Source organism: Moschus berezovskii, chromosome 12, assembly GCF_049115385.1.
Source record: "Moschus berezovskii isolate FMDL1 chromosome 12, NW_MosBer_1.0, whole genome shotgun sequence".
In the NCBI taxonomy this organism is placed as follows: Eukaryota; Metazoa; Chordata; class Mammalia; order Artiodactyla; family Moschidae; genus Moschus; species Moschus berezovskii.
Window position 1 is genome coordinate 66,446,135 of NC_142471.1, and position 22,658 is coordinate 66,468,792.

General features: G+C 39.8%; 2 protein-coding genes across 4 annotated transcripts in view; one reads left to right on the forward strand and one right to left on the reverse strand.

Moving 5' to 3' along the window:
* The window catches only part of ENTPD7 (ectonucleoside triphosphate diphosphohydrolase 7), a 31,636-nt gene extending 18,776 nt beyond the window's left edge, over window positions 1–12,860 (forward strand). For both annotated transcript variants that reach the window (XM_055424894.2, XM_055424895.2), the window contains 8 exons: window positions 1,586–1,689; window positions 3,530–3,586; window positions 3,748–3,881; window positions 4,583–4,749; window positions 6,995–7,319; window positions 8,973–9,058; window positions 10,672–10,833; window positions 12,629–12,860. In XM_055424894.2, coding sequence (XP_055280869.1) covers window positions 1,586–1,689; window positions 3,530–3,586; window positions 3,748–3,881; window positions 4,583–4,749; window positions 6,995–7,319; window positions 8,973–9,058; window positions 10,672–10,833; window positions 12,629–12,860 — 1,267 coding nt within the window. The remainder of the gene's footprint in view (window positions 1–1,585; window positions 1,690–3,529; window positions 3,587–3,747; window positions 3,882–4,582; window positions 4,750–6,994; window positions 7,320–8,972; window positions 9,059–10,671; window positions 10,834–12,628) is intronic.
* The window catches only part of COX15 (cytochrome c oxidase assembly factor COX15), a 38,452-nt gene continuing 17,318 nt past the window's right edge, over window positions 1,525–22,658 (reverse strand). For both annotated transcript variants that reach the window (XM_055424896.2, XM_055424897.2), the window contains exon 9: window positions 1,525–22,530. In XM_055424896.2, coding sequence (XP_055280871.1) covers window positions 22,399–22,530 — 132 coding nt within the window. In that variant the 3' untranslated portion in view covers window positions 1,525–22,398. The remainder of the gene's footprint in view (window positions 22,531–22,658) is intronic.

The following is a 22,658-nucleotide window of genomic DNA, read 5'->3' on the forward strand; positions in this document are numbered from 1 at the left end:
CAGCTTCAGCAGTTGTCAGCAGTATTGAATTTTAGAAAACCAGTGTTCCATCCTATCCTGTGAAATACATGAAGAATGTTTTGTTTATTAACATAAATTGGGATAATATTATATATACTGTTTTCTAACCTGTTGGAACTCGAAGTCTTTTCATGTCAATACAGGTAGATAGAAATTGACTTCATTTCTTTTAACATCTGTATGCTATACCATTGTATGAATATACCATAAGTTATTTAGCCAGTTACTACTGATGTACATACAGTTAGACTATTTCCAGTTTTTCACTGTTATAAGTAATGCTGCAGTATTTTTCTTCTTTGTATTCTTGTCTGATGACTTTATTGCAATAGCTGTCTTACAATACAGTTTTTAGGTCAAAGGTTTAAACACATTAAAAATGTGATACATAGTCCCAGATCACCCTTTAGAAAGATTGTACCAGTAATGTACATTTCAAACAGCAGAGTGTGTTGGTGCCCATTCTTCAACATCATCACCAGACCAGCAAGCCCTCTTCTTTGGGTATTTGGGTGTTCTTTGGTATCATCTTTGGGTATGCTTACTGAAGCATATTCAGTAAGAATGGCAAAAATAACACTTCTTGTTCCCCCTATGAAGTTTTTATCTTAAAAATTTATTGTCTATAACAACGAGCTTTTTTAGAAACTATACTTGACATTACCTTGGAAGATTATTACTTGAAATGTAATTTTCACTTTCAAGGGCTAATAACATTCTTTACCAAGTCATGTTGACAACCAGTATAACCAGCAGAATATTTTTGTAATAAGTAATTTTTAAAATCCAAGATAATTACTCTTATTTTTAACCAGCATTGTCTCTGGATTCATATTATTACTTGTAGCTTTGTTTCTTTGCTTGTCCTTACCTGATCATACTAATAACATAAAACTTTAGAGAACAGAATGGCCCTGTAGATACTAAGCTTCAAGCATCATCCCCAAATTATGACCTTTGGATTTTGATCCTGCTATGGCTTTTCCAAATGATAAGATTTTTATGAAGACAAAGAAAATCAACCCTTGAAATATGGAAAAGGAAATTTAAGAGTTTATATAAAGGATCGTATAAAAACTTGTAGGCCAAAGTCTTCTTCCTGTGTGGTGATGTGTTTCTGTATTGTGTAACATCTGAGGATGAGAGTGTGTTCCTCAATTTAGCAGCCTCCTTCCGTGGTGGTTAGGAATAGCATAATTATATTTATTTTATAGATTATGAAACTGTGCTCCAGTTTCCTGCAGCTTATCCATACTTAGCCTGTGAGAGGCATAGAACCATAGTCCCATCTTTTAATACTATTTGAATTGTAGCATTATATAAAAGATAAGTATATTACTGTTACCATATTGCCTTTTAAGAGGGAGGCTATGCTTTCGAGTAATATTAAGACTTTGAAATTGAAGGGGACAGAAGCAGGGATCGAGTGGCTTGGGTCAGTGAACAGTGGGGTCTAATAAGGCTAAGTAGAAGGTCAAGTTGAGGCTGTTTGTGAGAAGAGGGTTTAACCATTAACTCTTAGGGTGTTTTTTTTTTTTTTTTTTTTTTGGTTTTTTTCTTGCAGGAAGCAGTTGGCTATCTTGGCTGATCTAGTGAAAGATTTACCTCTGGAGTTTGACTTCCTTTTTTCTCAGTCTCAGGCAGAAGTGATCTCTGGAAAGCAAGAAGGTACTGGGCCTTGAGCAGTAAAAGCTTGCACTTGGGGTTTGTAGTTTTGGGGTGGAGTTGCATGCGTGGTTTCATGTTGCTCAAATGTGCCCTCTATGATGAATTATATTTCTGTTTCTTGAAAAACAGAAAATTGTTTGTCTTCTAGTTGCAGTTCACACTGAGGAACAGATTCACCTTTTTCAATCTCAGTTTTACATTTTTCAGTCCTAAAATTCCTGTTAGGTTTTACTCCATTTTTTTGCTGAGACTCTATTCATTGGAAGACTGCTTTTATGTCCTGGCTGTATAGCTGCCTTGGGGCTTCCCTGGTGGCTGAGACAGTAAAGAGTCCACCTGCAGTGCAGGAAACCCAGGTTCAATCCCTGGGTCGGGAAGATCCCTTGGAGAAGGAAATGCCAACCTGCTCTACTATTCTTGCCTGGAGAATCCTGTGGACAGAGAGGAACCTGGTAGGCTACAGTCCAAAGGGTCACAAAAAGTCAGACACAATAGAGTGACTGAACATTTTTCATAGCTGCCTTATTTGATAATTCGAACACCTGTGTCATCTCAGGGTTGGCATTTTTTCCCTTATGGGTTGAGATTTTCCTAGTTCTTTGTCAAGTCGTTTTATATTATATCCTAGATACTTTGAATATTACATTGTTAGACCGTGGGTCTTGTTTCAGTCATAAAGAGAATGTTAATTTTTTTGTCTTAGCAGACTGGTTAGGTTCAGGCCTTAAGTTCTGACCTGCCTTCTGTGGACGGTGAGTCTTTTGATTCTGGCACTGAGATTAGTATTTGTCCTGTGTGTGTGCCAGCCAGTGACCAATCTGAACCTGGGCACAGCCCATACAAATGGACTGACCAGCCAGTAGGTCAGTTCTCAGAACCTTTGATATGTTGTTTAGAGTCAGATCACATACATGAGCCCAAGAATTCCTACACCTCATTCCCAACTCTCCACCATCTCCCCAAGACTTTCTGGTTCTCTGCAGCTCACTTTCATGGTCCTTCGGTAGAAAGTCAGGGGTTTAATTTGCCCAGCGTGCCATGCATTTCCCATGACTGCATCTGTATCCAGGGCTAAGTGGTAGAGGACAAAGGGAGTAAAGTGAGCAATAGGACTTTGCCTCAATTCTTGAGGCCATTGCTCCTCTGGTCAGAAAGGATTCATACTCCTCAGAGAGATAGGCATCTACCCAGTCTCCCTGTGCTGATGCAGGACTGCCTGGAGTGGCAGACAACCAAATTTTTTAGAAAGCAAGGAACTCCCCCCGCCCCTCCCTTCTGAACCTTTGGAGTCTCCTTTTCTGATCCTTGGACCACAAAACAGGGCCTTGTAGTTCTTTCTGTGCATATCTGGTTTTGTATTTCAAGCTGGTTTTCAGTCCAGGCCAGATAGTATCTGGCGGGGGAAAATGGGAAACTTGCTGCAATTTGGTACTTTAAAGTCTGATGTCTACCCCAGCATGCCTTCTGTCATTTACTTTCCGAGTCCTCAGTAAGCTGTTCTGTACATTCTGTCCAGAGTTTATACTTTATTCAATGGAGAGACAGGGCGAGTGTGCTCCTGTCTTGCCCAGAGCTAGAACTCCAAGATTTATATCTTTTAACATTTATTTATTTTTACACATTAATTCCTATTCATTGTAGGAAATTTAGAAAATGCAAATAATTTTAAAAGGGAACAACATCACCAGATAAAAAATTTTTAATTCATACACTAAGAGTGTGGAATAAAATACTGTGATCACTTTTTTCCCAGGAAAAGGGGGAAAGAGCAGCTTTGGAGAGGTGTACACGTGCTATCACAGTAGAGAATTAAGCCAGGGCTTTTATGTTTCTTACTTAGGGGTTTATGCATGGATTGGAATCAACTTTGTTTTGGGAAGATTCGACCATGAAGATGGTGAGTGACACTGTCTTCTTAAGACAGTTCTAAGGGCTGAAAGTTTGTGTCATAACCAATCACTAGCATGTAAGTGCTAATTCTGATTTGTTTTTTTCCTTCTTTTTTCAAAACTTAACATGCTTCTTTTATTGCTTTTTAACTTACCTCATTTATTTCAGAAGCTGATGCTGAGGCTCCCCAGGAATTGGTGACAGGACGCAGAAGGACAGTAGGGATACTGGATATGGGAGGAGCCTCTCTCCAAATTGCTTATGAAGTTCCTACCTCAACTTCTGTCCTTTCTCCACAAGAGGTATTTTACCTTTGGGGGAAATTCAGTTGCTAGGAATGCCCATCTTTGAGAAGGAAGAGAACTATGTTTTGACTTCGACCAACTGTCCTGGGTCCATATATTGCTTCAGATCATTGCTAGCTTATGTTATCTTGGGTCAGTTACCTCTCTGAGCCTCAGTTCCTCATATGTAAAAAGAGAATAATAACAGTATCTATTTCATAAAGTTCTGAGTATGAAATAATACCACTTGTATAAAGTACTTAACAAGCTGCCCAATGTATAATAAAAGCTTAATACATTTTATCTATTATAATTATACTACTTATCTGGAAGAGTTGCCTGAGGATTAAACATGATAGAAAGTTAGATCATGAGGAGTCTTGGGAGCCATGCTAGGGATTTGACTTTTTTATCTGTAGATAGTAAGGAACGAGCAAACTTTTTTGAGTAGGGCGGTCATACGGGCTTAAGTTTCATCATCTATGAAATAATTAAACTCTGAAAGTCACCAACTCTGAATTTTGTGACTATGTTAATTGTGTGACAAGGTTAGGGTCATTTTATGTCTTTGTTTAAAATAGCTCTATGAAGATGAAAGAATGCTATTAATACAAAATGTCTTAAAGAGTAGTCATAGCAAATGAAACCTGGTGTATTAGTAATGTCATACCTTTCTAGAAATCAACCAAAACTAAAATTTCTTTTACATCATATTGCAGGAAGAAGCTGCGAAGATCTTGCTGGCTGAGTTCAACCTGGGCTGTGATGTACAACACACTGAACACGTGTATAGGGTTTACGTCACGACCTTTCTGGGTTTTGGGGGCAACTTTGCCCGGCAGCGCTATGAAGATCTTGTATTGAATGAAACTCTTAACAAGAACAGGTATGCTTGACATGGGATCTGTGATTCTGAAATAAAATGTTTCCAGGCTGCAGATATTTGGGAGAAAAGGTTACATCCTACCGAGATATTAATAGATATGTCCTTGCTTCCTCCTTCCTCGCCACCCCTGCCAGTGGGGTAGCTTTGTGTTGTCATTCAGTCGCTCATTTGTGCCCAACTCTTTGCGACCTCATAGACTGCAGCACACCAGGCTTCCCTGTCCATCACTGTCTCTCGGAGCATGTCTATTAGTAGTCCCACTTGATCTTCATCAGAGTGCCTTCTAATCTTTGTTATTAGGACTTAGAAAAGCACAGTGGCTTACTGTGGCGACGTCTTGCTGTGCCCATCTTCAGACATGGCATTACAGGATAAGTGAGATCAATTAAGTCATTAATTTAAATTGTGTAGTATAACATCACTTCTAGAAGTTTCTTCCACATGGAAGTGCTCAGAACCTATTTGCCGAATTACAATGGAGTTGCCTTTTACGTGGGACTTAAAGATTCCATAGCGTGCATAAAATATTCTCTCTTTAAGTCCAGAGTAGACATTTTATCCTTCAGCACTGGAGGGATCACTGATTCTTCATTTGTGTGCCAGATGAAGTATTAAACCATAGTATACATATAGTTGTGGGGTTTTTAGTATTTAAAATTCTTTGTATCATCATGCACATTAAAGGACAGCATAATAGAGAACAGAGTTCTTTTCCACCATGAAACTATTCACCCCCATTTGTTTAGCTGGAAACAATAGCTTGAAAAGGTACTGGTGTATCCCATTTGTAATAATTTCTCTACAGCAACCAATTGTCTTATACCGGGAGCGTGTTAGACAAAATATTGTCTCAAGTCTTTTTTGTTCTTCGGAGTCTCAGCTCCTAAGAGTTCAGGGTGCTTTGGGAGAAGTCTGTTATTCGGATGATTGATGAATGCATTAAAATCAAGCAGTGTGTTTAAGTTCTGAAGATACTCTTACGTATCCAAGCCTCCATACAAATGCTGCTTGGCCTAGAGCTCAGATGGCTCCCATTAGCACTGTGGTACCTGAAGAACAGTTGCTATGAAAGTTTGACACCAATTTTGTTTTGGTCCTTTTTCATTAGCTACTTTGCTTCCTTTTCCATTTTCTTCCTTTGTTGTTTTGCTCCTCCTTTATATCTGCCTGCTGTTTTCTGCTGCTTCACAACAGGCTTGCATCATCTTCTTCTCATGCCTAAGTTTTTTCTCATTATATATCTGCTGCTGCTGCTAAGTCGCTTCAGTCGTGTCCGACTCTGTGCGACCCCATAGACAGCAGCCCACCAGGCTCTGCCATCCCTGGGATTCTCCAGGCAAGAACACTGGAGTGGGTTGCCATTTCCTTCTCCAATTATATATCTAAGTTACCTAATTCAGAAGACTGATTACTCATCTTGTGAAGCTGCTCATCTGTAGAGAAACCTGTGCTTCCTACAATGTTAAAACTTATTGTTTCTCTCTTTATGATAATTTTCTGAGCTTTCCTTATAGCTGGTGTCACATTCTCAAAACAGGCTCCACTTGTTCCAAAGCATTTTGTTATGTTGCCACATTCCCATTCCGTCCTTCAGCCTTTTCACTTGTGTGTGCATCTTCATCCACAGCTGTCTTAGGAAATGATGAATAGTTCATTGTATTTGGCAAACTACAGTTGTATTTGGTCTGCACTTGGCCAGATCTCATATTAACCTCTTATTGCTAGACAAGTACAGACGTGAAATAACCAGAGCTGTGTGATGGCTATGGCGGGAATCAAAACTTGGCCCTCCCTTCCCCTCAGAGTTGGGCATGTCCTCGGTCACTGTTGCCATCCATCGCCACTGCACCATTGCCATGGACTGTCCTCAGCCCTTCCCACTTCACCTCCTCCCAGCTGTCTCTCAAAACATTAGAACCGTGATCAGCACGGTGAAATCTTTTCACTTTTAAGAGGCAAGTGGTAATGAAGACCAGATGGAGAATAGCAGATTCACATCTCCAGTTTCACTATATATTGGGAAATATGTGTGTTGACTAAAAGACTGAACAAAATCACTGCCATATTTCTGTTTCTTTTTCTAAATTGAATTTGCATAATTTAAAAGTTGATGTGGTGCAACTAAGTGGTAATGCTCATCCTTGTGTTTAGGGCTGTCATGTAGAAGAATAACAAGATGTCTGGGAAGCATCTTCGAGGAAGCTGGGTGCAGTAGTGATGTGTTTTGTTTTTGTCATTGTGACAGGCTGCTGGGCCACAGGACAGGTCTGAGTCCTGACAATCCTTTTCTGGATCCCTGCCTGCCTGTGGGACTCACAGATGTGGTGGAAAGGAACAGTCAGGTCCTGCATGTCCGAGGACGAGGGGACTGGGCGGCTTGTGGGGCGATGCTGAGCCCCCTGCTGGCTCGCTCCAACACCAGCCAGGCCTCACTGAATGGCATCTACCAGTCGCCCATTGACTTCAACAACAGCGAGTTCTATGGTTTCTCCGAGTTCTTTTACTGTACAGAGGATGTGTTGCGCATCGGTGGCCGCTACCATGGGCCAACATTTGCCAAAGCTGCTCAGGTACATTATGAATAATAAAAATGACTCATGCTGGCAGCAGCCATTTATTGGATGCCTAACTTTGTCCAGACACTGTGCAAACAGCTTTGCATGTGTGATCTCACTGGCTTCTTGGCAGGAGCCCTGTGAACCCTTATTTTACAGATGAGGTGAACTTAAGAGAAGTAACCTACTATGCTCTGCTGCCTGCTAATTAATTAATCTTTGATCTCCATGGGTGTCCAGTTACCAAAATTATCACCCAAATCTAATATTGTCATGGTGGCTAATGGTTTTTCTTCCAGCTTGCCAATATCTTGTCTAAAGTTTGTGAACAAAGTGTCATCTCCAGATATTTTCCCCTTACTGGGTGTTCCCAGGTGTAAATGCTTTTGGAGATGATATCACACAGGTGGGTGAGTCCACTTTCGTTTTCTTACCTTGAGCTTTTAAGAGGCCAGTATGGACAGGTAAAAGTTTAGCTAGTGTTCCACAGTTCCTGTTCAATTTGGACTCATCTCTCTTTCATTTTTGTATATTTTTCTCTTTTAGCAGAAAAACTTATGGGGAGATCTGTCCTCTCATATTTTTTATTCTCTCCCTCTGTCTTCTTCAATATCTCTTAGTATAAGGACTTTCAGAAGAAATAATATATGTAGCATATGTACTGTTCTGTTCCCTAAAGGCAGTCCCTAGAAATATTGAGGAAAGCCTGGTTTGTATTTGCCCTTTCCCCTCCAGCCTCCAGGAATACTGTCATATTCCCTTTCCTTTCCAACTTTCCCTAACTGTCCATGGCCTGAATCTTTCTCTCATTTTAAAATTTCTTCAAATCCTTTTCCCTTGAACACCATAGGACTCAAGTTATTACTTGCCCAAACTGCTAGTGGCTTAATATGTTCTCTTTCTCAGGGTAAAGATGATTTTTTTTTTTTAACCTTGACTCAATTGTTATCTTCCCAGTGACTTCTTCCTTGGCCATCCTATGCAGAACTGCAGCCCTCCCCAATATTATCCTTTTCCCTTTCCTGCTTTATTATCTTTCCCATGAGCACTTGTGTTATCTAACACACTCTTTGTATGTATGCATGTATATTTGGTTATTGTCTCCCCCCCACCACTAGAAGGTAAGCTTCATAAAAATAGAAATTTTTGTTTTATTCACTGCTAGAGCCACCTGGCACAAAGTAGACATTCAGGAAATACTAGTTTATTAAACAAACCAAAAGGAATGATTCCTTTGGTGAGAATTACAACAAGGAGACAGGCCAGTGATAGATTTTTGACTATTCTGTTCTATCTGTTTGACTTATTCATGTCAGTTCTATATAGGGTAGAATGAAGCTGTCTTTGGCTTTTGATGTTGCTACTCCCGGTCCTAACCTTACCCATCTCTAAAGCCTGAGAGGCTCCGGAGCCATGTCAGGCTGGCTTTGTATGGACATGGAGGCAACAGGAATAAAAAGGAGTATTCCTCGGCCACTCAAGTCACCTAGTGGCCTGAGTTCAATGACTTGCTTTGCCCAGGACCTGGCATAGTGTCAAATGAATATACCATTTCTGTTTTCCTGTTAACTAATAACCCACAAGTAACTTTGGAAATGGAAAACTGACTATAGGGGAATTACAGAGTTTACCTCCCATTTCATGTTGCATCATTACTGTTTGTTCCAGGATTACTGTGGCATGGCTTGGTCAGTACTCACCCAGAGATTCAAGAATGGCCTCTTTTCATCACATGCAGATGAGCATCGACTCAAGTAAGTAACTTCCTTTTCTCCTCTAGGTGTGGCCTTAAAATGTATGAACAATGAATGAGAGAGAGTGAGTGATAGTACAGATTGGATTTACATTGAAAGAGAATTTGGTTATTTTAGATTTTGATTTTCTGAAGGGTAGAGGCCAAAATAGTGAACTTACTTTAGTGAAGCCAAGGGAAGCAAACTGGTGGTTGCCAAAAAGTATTCTCTCCAAGTGGTTTGAAATCAAAAGTGGTGGTCTTTTTATTTTTACATTTTTATTAAAATGTCAAACATGCAGAAAAGTAGAACAGTAACAGAAACACTTGTTTAACTCTCACCTAGCTTCAATAAATATCAATATTTTGCCAGTTTGGTTCATCAGTCCTCCCATTTTGTAAATGCTTTAGTTAAAAATTTTAAACATAAATGAAAATAGAACAGTATAATGAACTCCTGAGTACCTATCACCAGCTTCTCTCCTATCAGCTGTCAACTCCCAGCCCTTCTTATTTCATCTATTTTCCTACCCCGCAAATTGGTTCTTTTGAAGCAAATCCCAAACGTCATATAATTACATTTGTAGATATTTCAATATGCTGTCAGAAGGTAAAGGCTGTTACGGGAAAAAACAAAGCAAAAGAAAAACAGTCACAGTCGCATTGTTGCATTGCTTGACAGTATGCCTCGCTTTTGCGGTCAACTTGAAGATAAGGTAGGCTCAGATTTGGCTCCACCTCAGATATGCAGATGACGCCACCCTTATGGCAGAAAGTGAAGAGGAACTAAAGAGCCTCTTGATGAAAGTGAAAGAGGAGAGTGAAAGTTTGGCTTGAAGCTCAACATTCAGAAAACGAAGATCATGGCATCTGGTCCCATCACTTCGTGGGAAATAGATGGGGAAACAGTGGAAACAGTGTCAGACTTTATTTTTTGGGGCTCCAAAATCACTGCAGATGCTGATTGCAGCCAGGAAATTAAAAGACGCTTACTCCTTGGAAGGAAAGTTATGGCCAACCTAGATAGCATATTAAAAAGCAGAGACATTACTTTGCCAACCAAGGTCCGTCTAGTCAAGGCTATGGTTTTTCCCGTGGTCATGTATGGATGTGAGAGTTGGAGACTATGAAGAAGGCTGATCGCCGAAGAATCGATGCTTTTGAACTGTAGTGCTGGAGAAGACTCTTGAGAGTCCCTTGGACTGCAAGGAGATCCAACCAGTCCATTCTAAAGGAGATCAATCCTGGGTGTTCATTGGAAGGACTGATGCTAAAGCTGAAACTGCAATACTTTGGCCACCTCATGCGACGAGTTGACTCACTGGAGAAGAGTCTGATGCTGGGAGGGATTGGGGGTGGGAGGAGAAGGGGACGACAGAGAATGAGATGGCTGGATGGCATCACCGACTCGATGGACATGAGTTTGAGTGAACTCCAGGAGTTGGTGATGGACAGGGAGGCCTGGCGTGCTGGGGTCGCAAAGAGTCGGACACGACTGAGCGACTGAACTGAACTGAGAGATGAGGAAGGTGAAATGGGGAGAGAGGGGTCTTTTTGACATTTTAGTGAGACTATGCATAAAGCATTAGTTTTTTTTTCTTTTTCTTCCTTTAAAAAATCATTTTTTTCACACAGATATCAGTGTTTTAAGTCGGCTTGGATGTACCAAGTTCTTCATGAAGGATTCCACTTTCCCTATGACTATCCAAATTTGCAGACAGCACAGCTGGTCTATGACCGGGAGGTTCAGTGGACACTGGGAGCCATTCTGTATAAAACACGCTTCTTACCACTCAGGTAAGTGGACTGACCAAGCATCTTGAGCTTAGAGGATGGTAGTTGCTGCCTCAAAAATAGGTTTCTTAAGTGACCACTCCCTCAAAAAGAGAAACAAAAAACATCCAAATTCCCCTTATTACTGCCATGTGAAACTGCTGTTACTTACCACATATGTTGAAACAGAAGGAAGACTTGAGAATTATTGGTCTGGAGTCTGTTTTTCTTTGTAATGTCAGGAATTCAGTAATTTTTTACTTTTTCCCCTGCCGTGCTGCCTGACTTGTGGGATCTTAGTAACCAGGGATCCAACCCACGCCCTGTCCTTGGCAGTGAAAGTGCCAAGTCCTAACCATTGGACTGCCAGGGAATTCCCAGGAATTCAATTTATCTGCAACAAATCAGTCTTTATAATTGAGCTCTTCGAAACAACTTCTAAGATACTGACTGATGAGCTAAGGTTACTCTGAAACTATATCTGACTCATTGTTTATTCAGTCGTGTCCGACTGTTTGTGACCCCATGGACTGCAGTACGCCAGACTTCTCTGTCTTTCACCATCTCCCAGAACTTGCTCAAACTCATGTCCATTGAGTCAGCGATGCCATCCAACTGTCTTGTCCTCTGTCATCCTCTTCTCCTCCTGCCTTCTCTTATTTCCCAGCATCAGGGTCTTTTCCAATGCGTTGGCTCTTCATATCAGGTGGCCGAAGTACTGGAGCTCCAATCAGCATCAGTCAGTCCTTCCAATGAATATTCAGAACTGATTTCCTTTAGGGTTGACTGATTTGATCTCACATCTGACTAAAGAACCAGTGTATGCTGTTCCTATACAGCAGTCTTTCTTGGTGGCCAAAGTCACTCTCGAGATCATGTCATTGACTTGGATGGCTTTTGGGTGGGCCAGAACAAAGGACATGAGATGCATTTTGGGGATGTCTTGCTCTTATGTACCATAAGATATTTGGGATCATTTTTAGGTGCTCTCTCTTCTGGACTATTTCAGATGAACTCTTAATCTTTGGTGCCTGTTTCTTTAAACTCAATACTGTCACAAGCCAGGTGAGTGAGAGAAGTGGGGAACTGGAGAGCATGTGCCCCAAACAAAAGGCTGATAACTGTCATGCAGAAGTCCTGTCCCAGCATCTCCCAGCTCTCTTTGATGAAGAGAAGCCAGAAGTCCACATTTTATATATAGTCTTTCTGTTTGGAGATTCACATTTTTTAAAAAACACTGCAGGTCAAACAGAATGAAAATGGACTGAGTGTTTGGACTACAATAGAAGAGTTTCTCTTTTAGACAGACGGACCATTGCGTTTAGGTTTACATGTCTCTATTTTTTCTTCAGATTACAATTAGTTAAGTGACATCTTTCTCTGGATATATTCTAAACTCTCAGGAAGCATAGCAACTTTTCTTTTCAATACATAGATATACTCTGATTTCTTGAATAGGTTCAGGGGTCACCCTATTCTCATTAGTACCATATTTACCAACTGTGTAGGCTGAGGTGGTATGGGGTCACTGTTAAGACATTTTACAGATGACCAGTCTTGTCTTACTATTCATTTTTTTGGCTTCTCGTTTTGTCTCCTGATTTTAGAAGGGGTAGAGGCTCCCTTTAGGCCAGGAAAAGGAAGATACAGGAGGAATCTGGGCCTGGGGACACGTTTCAGCTTTGCTTGCTCTGTGGAGCTGGTATTAGAGCATGTTTGCATGGATGTAATAAAGGATAAAACCACTGGACCTTTTAAATCGGCATAAATATTTCTCTCTGAAATTAACAATTCTTTCCACCTTCAACTTCTTATTTAGGGATCTACGGCAGGAAGGTGTCCGACAGGCCCATGGTAGCTGGTTCCGTCTCTCCTTCGTCTACAACCACTATCTCTTCTTCGCCTGTATCCTGGTGGTGCTACTGGCCATCATCCTGTACCTTCTGCGGCTACGTCGGATTCACCATCGACAAACTCGAGCCTCAGCCCCATTGAACTTGCTGTGGATCGAGGAGGTGGTGCCCATGATTGGGGTACAGGTCGGGCCGTGAGACTGGGCAGGTTCAAGCGATGCTCAAATACCCCAGAATTGCTGCCCACTGAATTCCACCACGTTCTTGTACTGGCCTCAGATGCTGCTTTGCCTGACTTTGTGGATATTTGGCCTTGGAATTTCTACTTCAATATCTACTTTAATTCCTTCTCAGAATCCAGGTCCTCTTCTCTGAAGAGAAGCTGTACTTTAGTCTGTGAAGAACTAAACGAGAGATTGGTGCTAACAAAGGGGACCAACTTTAGTCCAATTGAAGCACGCTTCTGCTTCTTTATCTGAGAGATCTGGTATGCTCCTGGGATCGAGACTTTTCTCCCCTTGCTTTAAGCATGAAGTTCAGCATTGGGCATGCTGAAAGCCTAGCTGAAACCAAACTTGGAGCATCTGATTCAAAGCCGAAGACATTCTACCAAGTGCAGCAGCCCCTTCTTTCTCTGTAACAGAGATATCATTTATGTGGAGATCCACAGCCTTTAATAGGGATCCAAGATTTTTGCAGATCAGCAGAACAGATAAGAATTTCCAGACAACCAAAATAACACAACTTTTTTGCTTACTCAACAAAGAAGCCACTGTGAATGTGGCTCAAGATCTCTGACATCCTGTTGCTGATATTAGTTAGATTTTAAAAGGTTAGAACCCTTTCTAAATGAATGGTCCAGTGAAGATTTTAACAATATATTTTCTGATGCCTCGTTATGACCAGAATAGAAAATTTTTCCATGTCTCTGTAGCTCTGAGGCTATTTGGGCATTAATTTTTCTTTTTGAGCCTTAAGGGTGCTTGTAGGGATGGAGAAACTGGGATGGGGATTGGAGATTTGTCTGGTTTCAGGTCACTGTCCTCTTGGCTTGTTTTTACAAGTCCTTATGTGGGAAGATTCAAGAAGAGTTCTTTTATTTCACTGCTAAGATCAATATGTAGTTTGGGAAGGGATGCATTTGGGTTGTCAGGAGAACGGGCCAAGGCAATAAAATCCAAGCTCTTATTTATTAATGTTTTTCTGAGAAATAGTAGTTTTCTCAGTTGGGCTCTTGGAATATTTGAGAAGAAGCAAATCACAAACTTTGGAATAGACAGATAAATCTGTTAATAATCCACGTGGCAACTTTCAGAATATTTCCTAAGATATTTCTCAGTCATAAAGAGCATTTCCATCAATGGGGAGAGGGGAAAAGCCATAGTAATTACATTTTTATCTACTACCCCTCAGGATCTTTGCTTCCTCTCTGCATTTAGGCTTTAAATTGCACAAGGATTTCTTTTTCATCCGCGATGCAATCTTCTTTATACTGTAATCTTTCCTCTGGGTAGCCTTAAATGTCCTGCTTAAGAACATGCTCCCAGAGTTAAAATAGTTTTTTTTGTCAGCTTTGAGTTCTAGGATTATAAGAGTAAGGGAAAAGTCCTTGACTTTAAAGGAAAAAGAATGGAATTCTTAAAAAATAAATTTCATACTGAGCAGAAAGGAGTTAAGTGCTTCATAAAACCAAGATAAATAAATCCAGATCCTCCTGGAAATAAACTGAGATGAAAGTAAGTATACTTAAGTAGGTGAAAAGATGATGAGTCTTGAGTCATTTTCAAATTAGATAAAAATGGATCCAGAACTTTTAACTTTTTATTAGGGCTTATGTCTCAGCAGTTTAATTTTTAAGATTTCTAAATTGCCTTGATTTTCTTTGACTTCTTATCTTTGTGTCTGTACTGTGAGCGAGCCCTTGCCTTATGAATGCTGCTTATAAATAACATAGTATGTTTTTGCTAGCCATTGCCTACTCAGGTAACTCTTCCTTCACCTTCGTTTCCAAATACTATTTTTGGTTTTCTTATTTTCTTGTGTGATCTACTCAATGATCTTCTCCAAAGCTACCTAGCTGGCTAACAGTGATCACATTTGTGTGCTCAGAATGAAATTGAAGCATGGAGGAGGTAGTGATCAGTCCAATTTGAAAGCTCTTATTAAGTTATTCTTCATCCTGGTTATGATGATAATAACTTTGCAAAGCACTGATTGTGTACCAGACACTCCGTTAATAATTTTACATATGTTATTTTAATCATCATGACAACGTTTCAGATTGGTATTGTTCTTTTTATAATTGAGAAACTCAAGATACTTGTTTATCATTTTTTCCATATAAATGTATTTCTTAGTCTGATTTTTTTTAGTGTATTTTATCATGTTTATTATTTTATGTAGGCTTTATTACAATGAATAAGGCATCTGAGTTCCATGGTATGAAAATGAGGACAAATTTTTGTCACACCCCTCAGAAAAACTGAGCATTTGCTCTTGGTTCTGGCTCCTGTGCTTCTTCCATTGCTCCCAATCAAAAATTTTAAAGGAAATCTGATTCACTAGAAACGGAAGCTGTTTATCCCTTGCTGAGGATAAATGGTGGTCAGTAACTTCTATATATTGCTTTCTCAAAATGAAATATTCCTGCATATAGAATCACACAGCCTTATCTTTTAACCCTCTTTTTGCCCTCAGTTTTTCAAGGTATCTATTTGCATTTCTGCATTCTGAGTGGTTTTCATGTGAAAATGATTATGATTTCATAAAATTCACATTCCACTAGTTTCTTTGAATCTTGCCAAGCAATCTTCCTTACAACAGTAACAGCAAACCTGAACTATTTCAGTGCAGAAGTGTCAAAATTTAGTCAGTGGTTTACAGGAGTAAGGCTTATTATTCTTTATGCAGGCACAACCCATCTCTTTTCTGAATTCTTACCATGAGTTATTCTTATCACCCAATTATTTGGCATTACATTCACTTCAGTTGCAGTTAATTATAATCCAAATTTTATTGGGTTGGTGCAAAAGTAATTGCGGTTTTGCATTTTTGAAATTTGCTGTTTGATATTGGAATACATTCTTAAATATGGTTATGTTATACATCATTTTAATGCACATTTTTTGCTTTCTGGTTTTTAATAATGACTTATTACTTGCTGTTTATATTTATTTTAAACTAGGGAAATGATGTTAATTAGACAAAAAAGCAAATTAGAGCAATTCTTTTATTCAAGTTGAAGATGAGTTGTAAAACAGCAGAGACAACTTGCACCATCAACGTGCATTTGGCCCAGGAACTGCTAACAAATGTAGAGTGCAGTGGTGGTTCAAGAAATTTTGCAAAGGAGACCAGAGCCTTAAAGATGAGGAGTGCAGTGGCCGGCCACTGAAAGTTGACAGCGACCAGTTAAGAGGATCATCGAAGCTGATCCTCTTCAACTACACAAGAAGTTACTGAAGAACTCAGTGTTAGCCATTCTGTGGTTCAGCATTTTGCAAATTGGAAAGGTGGAAAAGCTCAATAAGTGGGTGCCTCATGAGCTGACCACAAATCAAAAATTGTCGTTTTAAAGTGTTGTCTTCTCTTATTCTATGCAACAACACCGAACCATTCCTCAATCGTACTGTGATGTACGACAAGAAGTGGATTTTATATGATAACTGGCAATGACCAGCTAAGTGGTTGGACTGAGAAGCTTCAAAGGACTTCCCAAAGCCAAACTTGCACCAAAAAAAGGTCGTCTGCTGCCAGTTTGATCCACTACAGCTTTCTGAATCCCAGAGAAATCATTTCATCTGAAAAGTATGCTCAGCAAATCGGTGAGATACATCAAAAACTGCAACACCTGCAGCAGGCATTGCTCAACGGAAAGGGCCTAATTCTTCTGCATAACAATGCCTGACTGCACATCACACAACCAACACTTCAGAAGTTGAACGAATTGGGCTACAAAGTTTTGCCTCATCTCACCATATCCACCTGACCTCTCACCAACCACTTCTTCAAGTATCTCAACAACTTTTTGCAGGGAAAATGCTTCCACAACCAGCAGGAGGCAGAAAATGCTTTCCCAGTTTGTCAAATTCTGAAGCATGGATTTTTATGCTACAGGAATAAACAAATTATTTCTCATTGCACAATGTGTTGGTTAGAATGGTTCCGATTTTGATTAATAAAGAGCTGTTTGAGCTTATAATGATTTAAAATTCATGGTCCAAAACCGCAATTAAGTTTGCACCAAGTTAATACCATCTCTCTATACTTTAGCTCCTTGAATTGATTTTCCTTAGTCTAAGAAATTTTAATCACTTCCGCCAACCTTCTATTTATTCTTCCAATATTATCCAAAGCATTCTGCCTCTGTCCTCCTTAGCCCAAATGCTTTCTTTGACTTCAAAGGCCTTGTTGTTCAGTCACTGAGTCATGTCTGATTCTTTGCGACCCCATGGACTGTGGCCCATTAGGATCCTCTGTCCTCCACTATCTCCCCAGTTTGCTCAAATTCATGACCAAAGGCTTTAAGCAATGATTATCAAAATGTGGTTGACTAAGTCTGCCATGCACTTGCTAAGCTAGTCATTTTAGGCATTAACATTTATTATCATGTCCATATTTATATTTTTGAGGTATAGTAACTTCTCACTGGTTATGGATTCTAGCTCTGGCTTTGTCATTATGTAGCTCAGGAACCCCAGGCAAGTCACCTGCCCTCGCTGGTTCATTTTTCATCTATGACTAGCCAAGATGATTGGAGGCCAGTTCCAAAGGGAGAACAGTTGGCATAAGGAACTAAAGGCAGAGAAGTGATAGAGTAGTTTCAGGAAGACGGCTGTGGCCCTTGGTTTAGAAGACCAGGCTGCCCAGAAGAACCAGTGGTCAGGTCATCTCTTACTTTACTCATAACCCATGAAATAAAGGTTGGAGGGAATGGAGTTTCCAAAAGCAATCACAGTCAGAGAACGAGATTTTTTAAACTGAAACTTAGTATTTGTTAACCCCAGTGATCTTATGGATAATGAAACTGACACTCAGAATGTAGTAATACACACAAATGAAATGCTCTTTGATAGAATCTTCTTGCAAGACTGTTTCAACAGAATATATATAATATAGCTGACTGCAGCTAATCATGCTCAATCTTTATAATTGTTTCTGATATTCATTTGTGGTTGCTCACATTTAAGAATAAAATATGAAATAGTCAGAAATAGTATCAGGTTTTCAGGACATCCATTCTGGCTTCTTTAGTTAATATATCCAAGCAACTCATGTTATGGTTTTACCATCTAAGTTATTTAAGGTATAAATGTTTATTAGAGCTACTTTAAGGAACTTGGCTGTATTTATGGGGCAGTTCCTAGACTCCCTTACCACAAATCAAAAATTGTCGTTTTTAAGTGTTGTCTTCTGTTATTCTATGCAACAACGAACCATTCCTCAATCATACTGTGATGTGCGACAAAAAGTGGATTTTATATGACAACTGGCTATGACCAGCTAAGTGATTGGACTGAGAAACTTCAAAGCACTTCCCAAAGCCAAACTTGCACCAAAAAAAGATGGTCTGCTGCCAGTCTGATCAGTGTGCCATTTCTTTTTGCTGTTTTTAAACTTCTTTCAAACCAATTCAGAACTAGTATCTAATTTTCCTTTTTGCTGTGGTATGCAATGAAACTTCAATTGGAATTAAGGTAGACATAGTAGCAGATGTTTTAAATTCTCCCAAACAGACTTCACTTTAAGTTCATTAGTATGTACTACTAATGTAATACAGGTATATATATACTAATAGTATATTAGTTTCCTTTCCCCTCTAATATTGCACTATTTCTCAGTACCATTATTAGAGGGACAGAGGAGGAATAAATTTGTTGACTTTCTCTGCAAGTCTGAGCAATAATATAAATTTTATTTGGAAAACTGAATCATTACCCATACTACAAGGGCTTTCTACTTTTAAAATGTATTCAATCGTTGCTTGCTATTTTTATGAAGACCAAAGTTGAAAAAAAATTGAGAATCCCAGAATGAGTATAGCCATGCATGCACGATGACTTCAGGCAAGCTGAGGCTCTCCTTTTTAAGTAGTGCAGCCACTCATAGGGCTTCTGGCAGCTGATCACTCCTCTCCACTCTCCACTTCTCCAGGTAAGGCAACCCTGCAACTTTCTGAAGCAGCCCCTCCTACAGAGTACCTGCCAGTTGAGCCTGTTAGAACTGCTGGTGGTGAAGGCTCTGCCCCCTAATTAGCTTCATAAAAGTCTTTCTCTGCAAGCAAGAATTGCAACCACTTTGATTTCTGGAATCTGTTGTGTTTGAAATTTTTATTCTACAGTCTCCCTTTTGCTGAAGCCTTCAAGTATACACCTTGTCTCCTCCATGATTTCCACCTTGAGCATGGGATCCTGCAGTGCTGAAAGGCATCTTTTTATTACGACTCTCAATGAAAAACTCCCTTCTTGCTTTCAAAAACCAAAGGCTGCCTGTATGGCATTACTTTGGGTGGGTGGGGGTTGCTAAGTTTGTATGTTTTTCTAACACTTAACGTTAAATAATAATTTTGCTGAACAGTTATTGAAATTCTGATACTGTTCAGTCTTGAACAAAATACACAATGCATATTAGGGGATGCATTGTCCCTTATGCAGGAACATGGGTATATATGTTACATATACCAGTATACAACCCACCATCATGCCAGGACCATAAGAATTGCTGCAGATAAACTGGTTATCCTACTATTGTGATCATCAGTGTTGGTCTTTGCAGCTAGCATCACTTTGTTGTTGTTGTAAGTTGTTGTTAGACTCTCCTGCAAACCTCATGGCCTGTAGCCTGCCAGACTCCTCTGTCCATGGGATTTCCCAGGCAAGAATACTGGAGGTGGTTAACATTTCCTTCTCCAGGGGAGCTTCCTGACCCAAGGATTGAACCCAAGTCTCCTGTGTTGGCAGGCAGATTCTTTACCACTGAGCCACCAGGGAAGCCCAGCATCACTTTAGGCAGTGACTAATAATGACCCTTGCCACAATGGACAGCATTTGTCAAAGTAAGTTAAACAAATATATTCTGCATTAATTAAGAAAATGAGGTATTTTAATTTCCTTTGGTATTTTAAAACCAACTGACAGGATTGTTGGCTTTTGAAAATATTAAGGGAAATTCATTTCATCTTCTGGGTATGATGACTTAATTTGAAAGCAGTGTGTGGGACATCAGTATGTAATCATCCCTTTTCCATTTATTTATACAATATTTGGTGGTATGTGTCTGGTGCTGGGAACAATGCAAACAAAATAATTCAGATAATATCCACTCACCAGGAGCTCAGAGATGGGCATTAATAAAGTTATATCACTAAATGCAATCAGATCTGTTTTTCCAAACTTACTCATCTTTAATAAAAGAAAAATAATGAAGTAAAACATCTGCAACTTGAAATTATTTAATTCATTTGATGTTTTATTTTTTTTGGAGGGAACAGTAGCAGCATTAGCATATGGTTCTTTGAGTTGGATCAGATTGCCCTCTCCAGACTCAGTTATTAACTAAGAACAACCTTAATTTGGGATCAGGAGATGATAGTTTGGGAACCTGCCCAGTGACTGCAGCCCTCTTTCTTTAGAGAATTCTATCTGGAAGAGGTGATACCCCGCTGGCACACTAACTAGTATCAACACAGTGGATTAAATGAGATAGAGGAGGTGGAAATTTGGAGGGAATGGGAATAAGCTGGTCAGAACTTTCTAAGGTAAGTAGGCTACTAGGGCTACTAGTGGTTCCCGAACTTGTCAGCACATCAGAATCACCCAAGGAATTTGCTAATTATGGCTTTCAGAGATTGTGATTTAACTGATCATGGCTAAGGCTGGGGTCAGGATTCTGAAAGATTCTAATGTGAGAGAAGCTGGAAAGCACCTCTGGCAACAGCAAAAGCTGTTTCCTGGCCAGGATTTTTATTAACAAAAAAATCAAAGACAAACTACTACTTTTATTTTGCTAAGAACCACATGAGGATGATACACTGCTGGTCACACTGAAACCCAGAGGATACTGGAGTTGAAAGGGAACTGTGATCATTAGTCCAGCAGCTATACAGGGGCACATCTTAACATCATTTATGGCTCCCAGATCTGTTTAGCCTGCATAATGTTCTAAAATACTTGAGACCATTCACATTAAAAATCTGGATTTTTGGTTTGTCTGACAAGTCGGATCTCACAACTGGACCTGCAGAGCAGCAACAGGTTAGCACTCAGCAGAGGCTTAGCCCCTTGATGGGCACCTGCTCTCTGGTTCACTGTTTGCACCAGCCTGCCCTAGCAGACATCTGATTTGGTCCAGGTGGCTCCTACCGTCTACAAAACTAAAAACTAACTTTATACAACTTTTACCCACTGTTCCCAGCTCTGCAGCACAAAGGAAGCTCATCCCTTCTGCAAGAAGGGGCTTCAGCTTGTCAAGGGCAGGATTCTTGCTGTCTCTCTAAATGTTCTCCAGCTGAATACTCCTAGTTCTTTCAAGTATTCCCAGTGTGAAACAGGTTCTGGACTCCTTGCTATCCTGGTTCCTGCCTCTTGATACATACATGCTGGTGAGTACCCTCCTTAAAACATGCAGTACCCAGAACGAAATGCAGCACTTGCAGTGTGGTGTTCTGACTATGGCTGTGACACTTCTATTCATATAATCTTAAACACCACTAGTTTTTACCAGTGTCATCACATGGTTGGTTCATACTGAGCCTGTGTCCAACTGAAGTCCCTAAGTCTTTTTTATATGAAGATGATAAAAAGCTAGTTTTCTCTATCCCAAACTTACATAACCTATTTAAATGAAGATGTTACATTTATGACTGGTTTAATTTCATCTTGATGATGTCACTCTGGAACTGTTTTGTGATTGTCATCTATTGTATCAGCAATGTTGGGTTGCTCCATCCTCAAATATGGTCTTTGTGATGCCTTCATCCAAACTGCTGATTTAAAAATGTTGAATAAGACAGAGCCGTCTTATTCAACAAGATTCATCTATCAACAGAGGCCAAAATGACACCAATTCATTAGTCAATAATTTGTTTAACTAAAAAGATGTCCATGTACTACACCATCAAGGCTGTTATTTTCTTATCCATGAGGCTCTTAGGAAACCCTTTCAGGAACTGATTTATACTATTCTCCATTCACCTCATGTAGTGATGTAACAGCCCTATCAAAGGAGGAACTAGGTTAGTGCTTTCCCCGTTTTGAAAATCAAGACACTACAAGAAAACAGCTATTTCTTGCTGAAGGCTATCTGGCTACTTTAGGGTATGCCAGTACATCCATTTGAATCTCTACCTGATGGAAGTATAGTTGAGATCATAAGAATTTCTACTCAGGCAGAATCCAGGACTCAGGAGGTCAAGGAAACAGAGATTATGCATGTAGAACCAACAGCTTGTCAACATTTAAGAAAACTGACACAGAGCCTGTTAAGAAGCAAATGACAGACAATTCTTTCTCTACATTAAATCTGATTTTCAACAGATTTAAAAAGGAACCGTAAGCATAACCACACTTAATGACTTTCTTGATCCAGTGATTGTCCCAAAAACAGACAAATAATTTAAATAACTTGACCAACTTGGAAACCACCTGGTATGCCGAGGTCCTCTCAGAAAATCTCAAATTCTTGTGCTCTCTGATGATCTCTCAAAAGTTTCAGTCCTAGTTAGCTGATCCTCTGAGAATTATTTTGGGACTCTTCGGAGTTCATTCATGAGCCAAAGGGCAACACTGAGCAGAGCCAGGGAGCCCGACTGGTGAGTGGCAGCCAAAGGAGTTGGGACATACATCAGCAGAGTACTAATGCCTAAGCCCACCTGTCACAAAGAAAAGCAAGCAGTAAGCCAAGTAGGAAACACACATTCAGAACTGAAATGACTGGCATGCATAACCAGACACACAAACCCTCCACACTTTCCCATCAGAACTGTAAAGAATATATTTT